At 54.4% G+C, this 15,792-nt stretch overlaps 1 protein-coding gene across 5 annotated transcripts in view; it reads left to right on the plus strand.

Moving 5' to 3' along the window:
- Nucleotides 1-15,792, plus strand: part of LTBP2 (latent transforming growth factor beta binding protein 2) — a 115,867-nt gene that overhangs the window by 79,042 nt on the left and 21,033 nt on the right. For all 5 annotated transcript variants that reach the window (XM_063644073.1, XM_055288805.1, XM_055288807.1 and 2 more), the window contains 9 exons: nt 780-854; nt 3,741-3,863; nt 7,166-7,330; nt 7,594-7,809; nt 8,899-8,918; nt 10,151-10,190; nt 11,040-11,141; nt 13,359-13,487; nt 14,245-14,373. In XM_063644073.1, the coding sequence (XP_063500143.1) occupies nt 780-854; nt 3,741-3,863; nt 7,166-7,330; nt 7,594-7,809; nt 8,899-8,918; nt 10,151-10,190; nt 11,040-11,141; nt 13,359-13,487; nt 14,245-14,373 (999 nt within the window). The remainder of the gene's footprint in view (nt 1-779; nt 855-3,740; nt 3,864-7,165; nt 7,331-7,593; nt 7,810-8,898; nt 8,919-10,150; nt 10,191-11,039; nt 11,142-13,358; nt 13,488-14,244; nt 14,374-15,792) is intronic.

Here is a 15,792-nt window from a genome sequence, read left to right on the forward strand (position 1 = left end):
CCCCTCCTGGGTTCAAGCGAGTCTCCTGCCTCCACCTCCTGAGTAGCTGGGATTACAGGCATGTGCTGCCATGCCCAGCTAATTTTCATATTTTTAGTAGAGACGGGGTTTCACCATGTTAGCCAGGCTGGTCTTGAACCCCTGACCTGAGGTGATCCGCCCGCCTCAGCCTCCCAAAGCACTGGGATTAAGGCGTGAGCCACTGCGCCTGGCTGGTGCACAACTGTTGTTCTGAAATAGGTATACATTGTAAAGTGGCTAAATTGCACCCATGTGTATTACCTCACATATTTATTTTTTGTGGCGAGAACACTTAAAATCTACTCTCTTAGCAATTTTCAAGAATACAAGACACTGTTATTAACCATAGTCACTATGTTGTACAACAGATCTTTTGAACTTATTCCTCCTGTATCTAACCGAAATGTTGTACCCTTTGATCAATATCTCCCCTTTCCCCCAGGCCCTGGTAACCACCATTCTACTCTGTTTCTATGGGTTTGCTTTTCTTAGGTCCCATATATAAGTGAGATCGTGTGATATTTGTCTTTTTGTGCCTGTCTTATTTCACTTAGTACTGCTTTTAATAAAAGCGAGGTGGGCTGAGAGGAGTCTGGTGAGAACCAGGAAGCACAGCTGCCCAGGGCAATGACTTCGGGGGCTGGGGCTCACTGCTGCAGCAGTGGGGTGGACATCCAGACTGTACCCGCTTCCCAGCATGGGTGACAGAGGAGCCCAGGGGCCATCCAGTGAGACCTGTCCATATCTCTACTCTTCAGCTTCCCCGGTGATTGAGAATGGCCAGCTGGAGTGTCCTCAGGGGTACAAGAAACTGAACCTCACTCATTGCCAAGGTAGGACCCCCAGGGCCAGGGCTGGGCTCAGGGATGCCGGGGCACACTCCCAGCACCAGAGATGAGGAGTGTCTGTCACTGGCCGAGTGGTCTCCACTGAGTCCCTCTAAGCCCCAGCTTTGGGGAGTGGTGGGGGGCTGCTGATTCCAGGGGCCTAAGGAAATCCAGGGACTTGCTTGAGAGTGACAGAGGAAGCCAAGGGGGCCGACACCTCCCTTCATCCCCATCTCCACCCACACCCACCTGGAACACAGGCTAGGGGCTCTAGGCTATGTGGGGCTGTGTCTGAAGGGGCCACCCCAGTCCCTGCACTTCCACTTTTCTCCTGAGCTGGTCTCCCTGGAATGGGAAGAATTTCAGCTCCAAGGTGGGAAATCAAGTCAGCCTGAGTTGTTGGGGCCTCTGTGGGCTTTTCCCAACTAAAAACCTTTAGCTACTCAGGCCTCCCTCCCACTTGCTTCAACCCATAGCCAGGAAGAGGGACGGGGAGCACGGGGGCTTCCTGCCAGGGACAGGCTCCTGGGGCTGGCGGAGGCCAGTGGGGAACCAGGTGGCTTCCCTGTGGGGAGCTTTGACAACTGGACAAATAGTTGTCTGTATGGTTTGCTTTGGATGGAGCTGGGTCAGAGACAGGGGATTGACCCAGATGGCCTCCAAGGTACCCTCCCCCTGGAGGTTGCTTCAGAGAGAGGAGTCTGGGGAAGCTCTGCATGGCTGGGCTGTCTCCCTTGGGGGTGCCAGGCTGCAGAAGTGATTCCTAGCCTGTGGATAAGCAAAGGTGCTGGGGCCAAGCAAAAGGGCCTCTGGCCCGGCCTAGTCCATGGTCAGACTCCCTCAGGAGCCAGTGGTTTGAGGGCCAAGCAGGCAGTGGATTCAGGGAGAAATATGTATTTTTGCCCTTGGAGGGTACATCGGGGCTGTTCATACCTAAACGGTCACCAGTTGTTTTCCTCCTGATAGGTTTCCCAATCTGGAGCTTTAAGGTTATTCTCAGGATCTCAAATGGGCTCTCTGCCCTCCCTCCACTGAGCCCCAAGATTCAGGATACCAAAGGACCTTCCCTCAGGAGGCCCTGCCCCTGAAACCTCCCCTTCCCATGTATGTGGCTGTGGTCTCTGTGTCTGCGAAGGGACCTGCTCACCTCTGTACCCACATGCGTCATCTCTTCTCTCTCTCCATCCTTCCCTCCTACTTCCACAGAGTATTGGAGGGGAGGTTACTATGGGCTACATACACTGTGCTAGGAGCTGAGTACACAGTGATGGAGAAGACACAGTCCTGCCCCAGGTGCAGACAGACCCCTGAACAATCATGTCTAATGAGCGGGGCGTTCTTGAGAGAAAGCAGCAGTCACTGAGTGCTACAGGATCCCATGGTGGGGGCCTCTTCTCAGACTGGGAGGATCAGGGAAGGCTTCCTGGAAGAGGTGATACCTAAGCCAAGACTTTAAAAATGAGTACAAGTTGGCCAACTAAGGGGATGCAAGCTCTCCAGGCAATGTGAACACCATAAGCAAAAGAACAGTTTGTGCTGTCTGAAATGTCCCAGAAAGTACCGTGTACGTGGCATCACCACCATCAACAGAAGTGCCATCAAGATGGCCCCCGACTCCTCATATCTTAGATTGTGAGGGCTGAGACTTCTCCTTGGCAGGGAGAAGTTTGCAACAGGAAAAGGGGGTTTCCCCTTTGAGGTCACAGAGGAAACCAGTGCACCTCCCTTATTTGAAAACAGCATGAGCCTCCACGGGTCTCTGGGAGGATGCGTGCAGCCTGCACAAGGAAGGGCATTCAGGAGGACCCGGAGGTGTGCCCTTCTAACCCTCAACCTCTGCACACCCTTACTGTGACCCCCGCTGTCCCCTTCCCCTTCAGTGCCTTCCTCCAGCCTCTGCCTCCTTTTCCTTACCAGGGTCCTCCCTCCTCCAGCTCACTGCAGACATGCTCCCAGGGTTTTGGGCCCTGCAGAGGTGCTTCAGGGACCTCTGGAGGAAGGCTGAAAGGAGGGACTTGGCTGCCTCTTCTCCACCTTCCAACCCAAACAGTCCCCTCGATCTGTTTCCTGTCTGCATCTCAACATGCCACTCTCCAGCTGAGTGACTCTGTGCCCAGTGCCAATTTCCCCAAACCAGTGGGTGACCTGGTTATTCCTGGGGCCTCAGTTTCTTCTCCTGTAAAATGAGGACATGTGGGCCTATTTGACAAAATTGTTTGTGAGAATTAAATAGGGTATTGTATGTTAATACCCAGCAGAGTATGTAGCATGTAATAGGTGCTCAATAAACACTAGCGCTTGAGGCCTGGCGAGGCGGCTCATGCTTGTAATCCCAGCACTTTGGGAGGCCAAGGCAGGTGGATTACTTGAGGCCAGGAGTTTGAGACCAGCCATAGGCAACATGGTGAAAACACATCTCTACAAAAAATACAATACAAAAATTAGCTGGATGTGGCGGTATGCACCGGTCGTTCCAGCTACTCGGGAGGCTGAGGCATGAGAATTGCTTGAACCTGGGAGGCAGAGGCTGCAGTGAGCTGAGATCACATGCCCGCACTCCAGCTTGGGTGACAAAACGAGACTCTGTCTCAATAAATAAATAAACATTAGCTCTTAATATTATGATCATTGTTACATGCCAATTATTGGACTAAGTGGTTTGCAATTTGATCTTATTTTATCCATTTAACAACACCATCTGGTTGTTACTATCATTATCCTTATTTTACAAATGAGGAAACTGAGGCACAGGGAGAGGAATCCCACTGAATACATAGCAGCTCTTTTGTTGTTGTTTTATCTGGAAAGAGTATTTGAAGATCTCTGCCCAGCCCCTCCCCTCCATCAGGCCTCCGTGGGGCGGGCACTTGGTCATCTCCTCCAACCCCGCAGATATCAATGAGTGCTTGACCCTGGGCCTGTGCAAGGACGCGGAGTGTGTGAACACCAGGGGCAGCTACCTGTGCACATGCAGACCTGGCCTCATGCTGGATCCATCGCGGAGCCGCTGTGTGTGTGAGTGCTGGCAGGGATGGGGTGGGGGTGAACACTGGGAGGCAAGATGGGACCATTCAGGTCCACAGGCCAGGCCCAGGGCAGTAATTTTCCCCAGACCTGATCATTCCATGCTCAAGGCCTGTGTCTGCTACTCAACCTGGAGTTGAGCCCAATGTGAAAAACCTGATCAGCCCATCCTGCTGGAACAGAGATGGTTACTACTTCACTTTTTACACTAGGCATTTCTTCCAGGCCTTTGCAGTTTGGAATTCATCTTTTCTATTTCTTATTTTTTTTTCCTTTCTAATCATTTCTGTTCCATGTGTAGCTTCGTTTTCTTTGGTGGTGGGGGGTGGTGGGGGTGGCCTCTGCTGTGATATCCGGCTGAGCCTTGGCTGCTGAGTGGCCTTTCTGGAAGGGCTGTCCATAGCATTCATGGAGCTGCTGCCCGACCTGAGGGCCTTTCCACAATCCTGTGGCCCCTTGTGGTTCTGAAGTTTCTCCTCATCCGTGAACACACAGTGAGCATTAGCATTGTGTCCAGGTATGTACATGCATGTATGCCAGGCAGCCCTGTTTCCAGAGACCTCTGTGGTTTCCAGGGGGAGAGGCCCAGGCTGGCAGCAGCCCCCAGTGGCAGAACTGACACCACAGCCCAGATAGGGCTTTCCCTGGGCCGGAAGGCCCAACCAGAGCTGAATAAAACCAGTCCCAACTGGCCTCAGGGAGGCAGCAGCCAAGGTTGGATGGGCCACGCCCAGCTCAGCAGAGCTCCCTGCAACCGGCCAAGCCCTCAGTCTGCAAACTTTCTGGTACTGGGTTTGGGAGGGCCATGGGGTTGGACAAGACTCCAGTGCCACCCAGAGACTGAACCCAGTGGCTCTAGGGAGAGAAGACAGCAAGAGCTATAGGAGGGGGGGTGCCCAGAGAGTGAGGGGCCCAGAGTGGGAGAACATGTCAGACCATTCTCAAGAAACCATGGTGGCAGTGGCAGGTGATCAAGGCCTTGAGAGGCTTACAACCCTTCCTTCTACTCCACATCACTTAAGATCCCTTTACCAGACAGGTGTGTTTGACATCCAAGGTGACTTATTTATTAGTCCCAGAAAGAGACCCTTAATACACAGAAGCAGAGATGGCTCTCAAGTGTCCTTTCTTCCCTCTCTGTCCCTGGTGTTACTCCTTCCAGCCTCCCACAGAGATTCACCTCCCTGTAAGTGGGAGGGGTGGCACAAAGTTTCTCTTCCCTTTGTTTCTGAGTTCTGCCTCCTTCCCTCCCTGCTGCCTGACCACGTCCAGTGCAGCAGTCTACAGGGCTGCCCCAGCCTCCTGATATTCCCACCTGGGTCATCTCCACCCTGGGGTTCAAAGGGACAGAGCCCTTCCTTACAGTGTCCCAATGGAAGTGGCTGCTAGAAGCAGAGATTGTACCTGGAGATCCAGGGCTCACAGACTGGCTGATGATTTACCTGTGGCGAGCACATGACCTTTGACAAGCCACTCTCACACACCTCACTCTATTTAATCTCCACGACAATACCACGAAGAAAGTTTATTAATCAGGAGTCTTTGGATTGCAAGTGACAGAAACCAAACTCAAACTGCCTTAAACAAAAAAGAATTCGCTGGGGCTGGGCACAGTGGCTCACACCTGTAATCCAAGCACTTTGGGAGGCTAAGGCAGGTGTATCACTTGAGCTTAGGAGTTCAAAACCAGCCTAGGCAACATGGTGAGACCCTGTCTTTACAAAAAATTAAAAATTAGCCACGCGTGGTGGTGCACACCTATAGTCCCAGCTACTTGGGAGGCTGAAGTGGAAGGATGGCTTGAGCCCCAGAGGCAAAGGTTGCAGTGAGCTGAGATCACGCCACTGTACTGCAGCCTGGGCAACAGAGCAAGACTCTTCTCAAAAAAAACCAAAAGCATTGGTTCACACAACTAGGAAGTGCAGACGTGGTATGGCCTCAGGCTGGCTGACATAGGCAGCGACAGTGTCTGCAGGGTATGTCCTGCTCTTTCCTCTGTGTCAGTTTCATGGTTCCTTCAAAGGTGGTCACCAGATACTCTAGGCCTACACCCTCTCAGCCTTGCAAATGCAATAAAAAATGAGCCCCTTTTCCCCAATAACCTAGGAATAGTCTCAAAGCTGATTATCATTGGGCCTCCTTGGTTAAGTGCCCATCCTTGACCCAATCACTGTAACCAGGGGTATGGACCACAAGCCTTCAGCCAGAAAGGCATCAGCCTCCACTCCAGTCATATGGACCAAGGGTGGGAAAGGGGTGGTTCCCGTAGGAGAACCAGAGTGACTGTACCAGAATATGGTGCATAGACTCTGGGCAGGCAGAAATACAGGTGTCCCCTGCCATGGAATAATCATTCTCATCTTCATTTTACACGTGAAGAAGCTAAGGCCCAGGGAGGTCTGTAGTTCATGGTGGAGCAGGGATTTGGACTTGGTCTGCTGCGTCCTGGGCCTGACCAGGACTTCCCCAGAATCATTCATTCATAAACTTTGATTGATGTCCTCTTCACCCCACTCTCCTCCTCTTAGAATCCAGTCAGCCCTCTACAGATTCCAGACTCTTCCAACCTGGCATGGCCTCCTCGTCTTCCATTGAGATAACATACAGAAACTATTCTTTAATATTTATTTTCAAAGTACAAGAAAGGAGATAAGGGTGGTGGCATTGCTATGACCTAAGCCCAGCATAGCTCAAACTCACAGTGACCCTCAGTATTTTGATTGGCTGGTTGATTCCGTGTTTGATTGGTTCATTGACCTAGCCATCCACGCATAGCTTCAACAAGCATTACTAAGCATTTGCATGCACCAGGCACTATGGAAGGTGCCTGGGTGACAGAGATGACCCAAGATAGGGTCCCTGTCCTCCGAGCTCCCCATCGGGCCTTAGCTCCTTACCTTGCCTCATCTTCCCAGGGAGGCTGTGGTCCTCAGGACATACTGCTGCCCGCTCAACCCTAGGGACATGTGGGGCCTTCAGTAAACACTTCTAAACTCAGCACTGGAGACAAGCAGCTGCATCCTCATTCCCTGCTCTCAGGTTCTCCACATGCAGGTGGGGAGTCATGGGTCTCATCAAGCACACGACATGGGCAGGTGCTGAAACATTCCACTACGCCTCTTCTTCCTAAAGTTCTTGTGGGCATTTGCAGGGCTCCAAACTTCCCAACTGAGATATGGGCCAGGCCAGTCTGAGTGCATGTGGCCAGCCACACCTCCATCCACTGCCCTCCCAGCTGTGCGTTCCCCTCCCACTGGCCACCTGCCCACCTCCACGTGCTGTGTCTGTTGCAGCGGACAAGGCAATCTCCATGCTGCAGGGACTGTGCTACCGGTCGCTGGGGCCTGGCACCTGCACCCTGCCTTTGGCCCAGCAGATCACCAAGCAGATATGCTGCTGCAGCCGCGTGGGCAAAGCATGGGGCAGCGAGTGTGAGAAATGCCCTCTGCCTGGCACAGGTAACCTCCTGTTCCCATCCCAGCTTTCACTGCCCAGGGGCTTCCTCAAGGCCAGTGACCATGTTGCCAGGCCTGGGTAGACTTCCCTCAATCTGGAAGACTGAAGTAGTCTTCCCTGCCTGCTTAAATGCTTATCCCAACCTGGGGCTCCCTCCCTCCTTGCTGCCACAATTGCCGTGTCTCCCAAAGGGAGGGAAAGGAAGGCCCTGGTTTCCTGCAGGAACAGCCCCTCTCAGTTTGTCCTCCGGCTGTTGGCTTTGCAGAGGCCTTCAGAGAGATCTGCCCTGCCGGCCACGGCTACACCTATGTGAGCTCTGACATCCGCCTGTCCATGAGGAAAGCCGAGGAGGAGGAACTGGCAAGGCCCCCAAGGGAGCAAGGGCAGAGGAGCAGCGGGGCACTGCCCAGGCCAGCAGAGAGGCAGCCACTCCGGGTTGTCACGGACACCTGGCTCAAGGCTGGGACCATCTCTGACAAGGGTATCTGAGGGATTTTCCTTTCCCCTAAGTTTCCAGCACCTCAGAGAAGTGTGGGTGTTAATCCTGGGTCCCTGGGCATCCCATCTCTGTGGCATTAGGAAAGGGAGCTTGGAGCGGCAGCACCCAACCCTGGCAGCCTTCTCTCATGGCCTGGCCCCACCCACTTCCTCTTCCATATGGGGTCAAGAGGTGCCCATGGCCCAGGGAGTTACTTGTGGAGGTAGGAAAGGTCAGCCGCAGCCCTCACCCCAGCGATCAGGCCTCTCCATCTCCTGCCCCCTGGCCATGCAGCTTCTGGGGCTGGTGCTTGCTGCAGGCCTGAATAGCTGGCAGGTGGGTCCTGGGGACCTGCATGCCAGACCCCTGGCCCGGTCTTAGAGTGCTAACTCCAGCTCAACGGCCTTGGACCCCAGAGGCACAGGGCTGGAGGGAGGCTGGGTATGAGGCTCTCCTTGCAAGTGCCCTGAAAACCATGGAGAAGTCATGCCCAGGTGACTGGTAACACTGAGTGCAGGAGGCCTGGAACATCATAGCGCCAGCAAACTATGTGATTGGTCAAATTGCTCCAGGAATCTGGAATAGACAGGGAAGTGAGGACAGAGCACCAGCTGTGGACACAGGACACCAGCCAAGCCAGGAGCAACTCCACTCCTTCCTCAAATTGTTCCCCTGGCCCAAAGCCCAGGGCAGGGGGCTGCATGACCCAGCCTGGCTGGGAGGCATGGGAGGGAGGAGGTAGCAGTGCAAGGAGGTGGCTCCAGGATGGATGGGGTGGACAGGCCCGGGAGCAGGTGGGACTCCTGTCACCCGAGGCCTTACAGGAAAGCAGAGGCTTCTGCTTACCAAGTGAGAGGCTGCACTAAGCTATCTTCAGGCCCTCCAGACCTGGGGTTCTGGAATTTCGTGGTGGCCAGTCCCTACAGGGGTGATGGGGCAGAGGCAGGTAAGAAGAGTCCACGCTTTCTGTGCTGCTGGCTCTGCTGGGGACGTGGTCTGGGGCACAGACTGTGAAGCCGCCCAGGTGGCGGTGAGGGGAGAAGGCAGCCAGACCCTCCTCCCTGAGCTCATGCTGTTACCTTTCCCTTCTAGGTGACTCTCAGGCTGGCCAGGTGAGTGTGTCCTCCCACTAGGGGGCCGGGCAAGCATGGCAGAGAGCAGGACCTGGTAGCAGCTCAGGCCCCAGGGCAGTGTCTCATGAGGGAGGAGAGGGAGAAAGATGGAGTATCTGTTGGATTTTACTTGAAGAGATGACCAAGTGGGAGGATTGATCCAAAGACCCAGTTTTACCCTAAAGGAAGTGATAACAACAGCTCCTGTTTACGGAGCAGCCATTGTGCAAGCATTTCCCCATTTGGGATGGGCTGGGGCCCCTTCAGAAAGGAAGTATGAGCATGTCCTGTTAGGCCTGGCTGTCACTCAAGCTTTAGGCACTGCAGACAATATGTGGAGCTGCTTCCAGTTCATTCTGGGTCTGGCACTTTCTGCGCCGGTTTAGTTGAACCTCCAGGTCCCTCTGGGAATGGTGTACAGAGAAGTGCGGGCACGGCTGTGAACAGCCTCAAACCACCTCACAGAGAAAGCACATCCAGCTCCCTTCCCTGTGCCCAAGATTCCCCTGGGAAAACCTGGGTGTCCTCCCAGGAAAGCATTCCAGAAGAGGGGATCTGCTTCTTCCCTCATCAGCCTCAGTCCTTACTCTGTCCCCTGCCCCTCCAGCCTGCATACCTGACTGTTCCCAAATACAGTTTCTTCCAGGGGGCTTGTTCTCTCCCTGGGCCACCATATGATGTCCGCCCAGGCCAAAGCTCTAACTCCAGTCCCCACAGGCGCAGCCAGCCTCCAGGGCCTTTTTCACCCTCTGCCCGCTCTTCTCCTGTTATGTCCCCACCTCTCAGCAACTTCTGTCCACTGGCTGTGTTGAGGGACACCAGGTGTAACCTGTGGTCCCGGCTTCCTCACACTGGCCCTGTGGCTCCAGGCACTCTGGTGAACCTCCGGAGCTTCTGTTGCGGTGTTGAGATGCGAGGGTTATAGCTGACACCAAACTTGCTCGTTTTCTACCATGTACCCAACACTGAGCTGGCATAGTATGTACATCAGCTCATTTAATCATTTCAACTTCCCATCATAAGATAGTTGAGAAGGTTAATGAAGTGAGTGGGTATAAAGTGCCTGGCAGAATGCCCAGTATAGAGTAAGAGCTCATCAATACCTGGAATGAATGAAAACGTGAATGAGCTAGCTGGTAGGAAGCCCAGAGGTGGGGATGAGTGTGGTGGAAGGTGGCACACCACAGGGACGACAGAGGAGCCAAAAGTGACCTTCTCCTGTTTCTGTGCAGGTCACAACCAGTGTCACCCATGCACCTGCCTGGGTCACAGGTGAGTCCCTCTTCCTGGCGGCTCCTAGGCAAAAGAGAAGGGAGGGAAAGAGGCCTTAATCAGGAGTGGAGTTACTGTGTGTGAGCTGGTTCACACTCACACACACATCAGAGGAGGGTGAGAAGGACGTGGCCCGTAAGTGCTGTTTCTGGGAGCTCTCTATACACCTAAGGTGCTGTGAGGTCAGCGAGAGAGCCCATGACGCTTCACAGATAGTTTTCTAGCCACAGAACTCTTTGCAAATTTCATGGCACCACTTAGCACATAAATCAGAACAAAGAGACAGCACTAGCTGACACAGGTTGTTGGCTGGGTCACTAGACTCTTTCCCCCAAGAGGTCTTGTCCTGAAACCACTACTTGCCTGTCACTGGTGTTGGGTTCAGACATTGGAAGGCTGAGCTCATGCTTCTTATAAAATGGTAGAAGACACTGGTGCCTGTCTTGCGGCCTCTCAAGGCAAATAAGATGTTGGTATTTGTGGCAGAGCTCTGTAAGCTGTGAAATGCTTTGTAAGCAGAAGGGAAAGAATGTTGAAGTGGGAATTAGGAAACCCAGGTGTCAGCTGTGCCTCCAACAAGCTGGCTGGCCTTGGACAAGTGGCCATTTCTGCAAGCCTCAGTTTCCTGGCCTTGAAATGGAGGATTAGACTGGATGTGCTCCAAGGCCTGTTAGAGCTCTTAGATTCTCTAAGTGGGGCCAGATCAACTTTCAGGAGACTGGAAGGCGTGGGAGTGACCCACCCCAGGCTTCACCCTTCGTTCTTGGGAGTCTGAGCACCAGGGAAGAGGGAGGGGCCACGGCCAGCCAAGGGGCCATGACCCTACCTCTTCCCCTCTCTCCTCCGCAGGGAATGCCACAACCCCACCAATGCCTGAACAGGGGATTCCAGAGATACAGGAAGAACAAGTGACCCCCTCCACCAATGTGCTGGTGACCCTGAGCACCCCAGGTAGCTGCAGCCAGACCTTTGGGGCTCCCTGCACCCTGCCCTGTGAGCTGTGTCTGTCCAGAGCCAACTCCAGGGCAGGGGCATGAGTGGAATGCCCCCTCGCCTTTCCAACTAGGTAAAGTCTCCAGCAGGCTCCCAGCTGGGCTCTGCACCCCTGGCCTCATCTTACAAAGAACACAAGGTCCCTCTTGTGAAAACAAGAGCCCTGTCTGGAGCACTGCCCAAGCCCAGAAGGGGGAAGAGAAGGGACACCATGGGAGAGGGAAGCCAGGGGTCTTCCAGGAGAATCTGGGCGTCCCTCTCAAGGAAGGGGAGCATGGGGAGTGAGGGCCGCTGGGGTCCTGGCTCTTCCAGGCCGCTGCCCTGAGTCAGCAGAGTGCCCTGCCAGCGAGCAGCTGCCTGCCCACGGGGAGGGCTGATTTTCGGGAAGGAACATGGTTCTATTTCTCAAGGTTGTTTGACCAAGCCTGCATTCCTCTCCCTCTGGTCAGCTACAGTGATGGGGGCGAGGGGCGGGTGTGGGGGCGATCCTGGCAAATCCACCTTGCTCTGGAATGTGCCCTCCTTAAAGGCTCATTATCTGGGGACTTGGTGCAGGAGAAGCAAGGCAGGTGTTCTTGCCACTGCTGCCTGTACACGTGTGTGCCCGCTCCTGGGGCTCCTGCTGTCTTAACCTTACGACTGGGTCCAGAGACCCAGTCACCTTGTGTTGGGGGTGAGGGTGGTGAGGGGGTTCTGGATTTCCTTCAGCAAAGGGAAAGCCCCTGCGCCTGGTGGAACAGTCCAGAGAGTGGGGAGCGGGGGTCCAGCCTTCCCAGGTACACCCCACTGACCTCTGCCGGGACCTCTCTCCTCTGGGCTCAAAGTGCTGCCCAAGGGAACATCCCCTTCTGGCCTCTGCTCAGCAGGCAGAGTGTGCAGAGGAGTGCTGAATTTCTGACAAGGAAAATGGGCCTGGAGGAAGGGATGGGAAGCAGGGGGCAGGGGGCAAGGGGCAGGGGGCAGGCCAAGCTCAGCAGCAGCTCTTGGCATGTGGATGAGTGTCCCCACTGCAACCACCAGCCTCAGCCTTTTGCCCTATCCCCCTTCTCTTCTGCCATTCTGTAACCTCACCCCTCTGGGCAGATATTTAGGACCAGCTGAGGGCCCCCACAACCCCCAAGGCTGACACAAACTTGGAACCAGGCCTGGGGAGAGGATAGCCTTGGGTGCACATTCCATTCAGTACAATCTGGCAGACTGTTAAGCCTCACTGTATACCCACGTACAGACCACTTCCCAACCCATTCCCTTGGGTCTTCAGCTTCTCCCAAGCTATGGGGTGGGGCAGGGCAGGGACCCCTGAACATGGGGGCTTCAGGCAAAGACTTCAGGGTGGACACAAAGGCAAAAGCATCATTCATTCATTCACTCATTTTGCATGTTCTAAGTGCCAGGTACTTTTCTAGTATTAGGGATACCATTCAGAAAGCTAGAGTCTCTGCTGTCTACACAGCCTCAGCCCCGAGTCCCAGTGAGTCTGCCTCCAAACTGTTTCTCAATTCTGCACCTGTCTTCCCACTTCTCACCCCATCACCACCACCCAAGGCAGACCCTCAGTTAAATTATTTCAACAGGTTTTAAGGGCCCACTATACCTCCTTTACCAGTTCATCCATCATCTCGTTGCCTGAGTGGCCTTTCTAGGACTGCTCTGACCCACCCCCACCTTTCACGAAATCGCTGTTACAGGCCAGTCTCAATGTGGCTTTCAAGGCTCTGCTCAGTTGACCCCAGCCCACCTCTCCCATTTTCCCCTGGAAGTTTTCCCCAAGCACCTTACTCACCAGGTCTGTCTGTCTGTCCAGGAAAAACTGGGCAGGAGTTGCAGGGAGGGATGGCACTGGGCACTGGGTAGGAGTCGGGCCCATTTTCGGGGTGGGGCTAGGAGGGAGGGGTTTTGCTGGAAATTTGCTGGAAATATGGGTTACCTATTAGATCTCGGTGAGGGGGATGCCCTACAATCACCTCCATCCTGGGTAGGGCTCGGGGTGCTGGGCAGAGGTCCCCTAGTGTCTTATGCAAGGCCAAGCTGTGCATGGGTATGGGAGGGAGGGCCTGGCTAAGGTTGGCCTTCTGAGGCCCCTAGACCCTGGCCACTGACTGTCCCCACCCCGATCCACTGCCTTTGTCCAGCACCCACCCTGCCATAACCTCTGTTTTGCTCTGTCTTCCACAGGCATTGACAGATGTGCTGCTGGAGCCACCAACGTCTGTGGCCCTGGAACCTGCGTGAACCTCCCAGATGGATACAGATGTGTCTGCAGCCCCGGCTATCAGCTGCACCCCAGCCAGGCCTACTGCACAGGTATTCACTTGGGTGCCCTGGGCTTACTTGGCGGCTGGGGTAGATGGGAGCAGGGGCTAGGAGGCCGAGTTGAGAGTCCAGGAAGAAGCAGAAAGTCCAAGCAGTGCTGGGTGGCTGATGAGTTTAGGAGGAGCACAGTCCCTGTGGACAAAGCTAACTTTAACCTTCAGGGGAAGCCATTCTCGGTGAGCCCCATCCGATGAGTCTCCAGGACTCCAGGAGCATGGAAGCCAGCCCATTGCATGCATCCTGGCCTGCGCCTGGCAGCCCTCTTCTCTGAGATCAGCCCACCCCTCAAACTGGCCATTTTGCTGCCTGGAGAGCGGACCAAGGACTGCCCCAGTTGCAAATGTCTCCACCAGGGTCATCCCTGGGGGGAGGTCTGAGGCTAAGATAAATCATCAAGTGTGGATCTCATTCCTCCTTCCCCCAATATTTTCAAATAAGGGAGAAATATCCACTGTGGTTTCAAAGGAGAAGGGAATCATGAGGCTACTGGGGGAAGGAGTCGAGGGGCAGAGAGGAGGGGCTGGCAGTCGCCCCAGGCTTCCGGTGCCTGAGTGGGCCCGCTGGGCTGACTTTATGGCTTCCAGCCTTAGAGATTTTCATCTCCCCAGCCTCCTCCGCTCCCTCACCCTTTCCTTGCCACACAGCACCATCCCCTGCCCAGCCCCTAGTGTGGGTAGGTTGCTGGTAGGTGCCCAAAGAACAGCACCACTGGCCCCCCTGACCTCCCTCCCTGCCTCCTTCTGGTCAGATGACAACGAGTGTCTGAGGGACCCCTGCAAGGGAAAAGGGCGCTGCATCAACCGCGTGGGGTCCTACTCCTGCTTCTGCTACCCTGGCTACACGCTGGCCACCTCGGGGGCGACACAGGAGTGTCAAGGTAAGCCAAGCCCACCCTTGCCCTTGGCCAGGCCCCACAGTCTTGAGGGGGTGGAAGAGGAACCAGGGGTTCACACCCCAAACACCGTGCTGCAGAATGGGGAGTGGGCAGCTGAAGGAGTGAAGGAGAGACCAGAACTCCGGCCTGGATCTGAGAGGAGGCTGATTCTATGCCAGTGGCAAGGAGGGGTAGAAATCCAAAACCAGCAATCTCTGCAAAGGCCCTAAGGAATTGTGGGTGGAACCAAGAGTGTCACAGGGTCAGGAGACATGGCTGGAGATGAGGCTTATACACCAGGCCCCCAAACTCTGAGTGACAAGGAGCTGGTTTCATGTTAGAGAAGGAGGGAGACCCATGAGGATGCCAGGTTGGGACTTTTGGCAGACCAGGGAGTAGGTGTGCCTTTGAACGAGGAGCGTGGCTTCCCAGCAGCTTGGAGGCACCTGTAGGGCTTTGAACTTCCCTGGGAAGATGTGGCCCACTGCCAGGGGACCCTTGATAAATACGCTTCCAACGCAAACCCTTTAATGATGCAAAACACTGCACATACATTTTTTTCCACATACATTTTTATGATTAAGTTCACAAATAATATAATGCAGCACTTTCTAAGCAACACCTTAAGATTCATAATCCAGTTGTAAATCCTTCACCTCAAGAGGGGCCCTGCCTGGGGCTCACATTGCTGGTTCTGGCCAGACCCCGAGGGAGGCCAGGGAAGCTGTGTACCCTCCTGCTGCCAGGATCCCCTCGGGTTCCAATCCCCCAAGGGTCCAGTCTACAGAAACCAAAGCTGTCCAGGTCCAATCACTTGATTATGGAGGGAAGGGAAGTAGAAGGGGCAGACCTCCTAACTTAACGCAGGAGCGGGAGAATCACGGGTAGTGTTCATTGCGCTCTCATGCGTTAGCACCACCTATGTGCCAGGCACTGTGCCAAGCTCTGAGGATGCTGAGATGAGTGAGGTGTGAATGGTGACGCTGTAGGATCCAGATGAGGAGCAAGTTGTTCTGTATGAGATTATTCGGGTGCTCAAGATGGAGCAGAATAAAAATAGCTACCATTCATTCATTCATTCATTCATTTATGATGGAATCTCGCTCTGTCACCCAGGCTGGAGTGTAGTGGCACAATCTCGGCTCACTGTAACCTCTGCCTCCCGGATTCACACCATTCTCCCACCTCAGCCTCCCGAGTAGCTGGGACTACAGGCGCCCGCCACCACGCTTGGCTAATTTTTGTATTTTTAGTAGAGACAGGGTTTTACCATATTGGCCAGGCTGGTCTCGAACTCCTGACCTTGTGATCCACCCGCCTCGGCCTCCCAAAGTGCTGGGATTACAGGTGTGAGCCACCGCACCTGACCAAGAATAGCTACCATTTAATGAGCACTTAATATATGCTGGCACTGTCCCAAGC

Source organism: Symphalangus syndactylus, chromosome 8, assembly GCF_028878055.3.
Source record: "Symphalangus syndactylus isolate Jambi chromosome 8, NHGRI_mSymSyn1-v2.1_pri, whole genome shotgun sequence".
In the NCBI taxonomy this organism is placed as follows: domain Eukaryota; kingdom Metazoa; phylum Chordata; class Mammalia; order Primates; family Hylobatidae; genus Symphalangus; species Symphalangus syndactylus.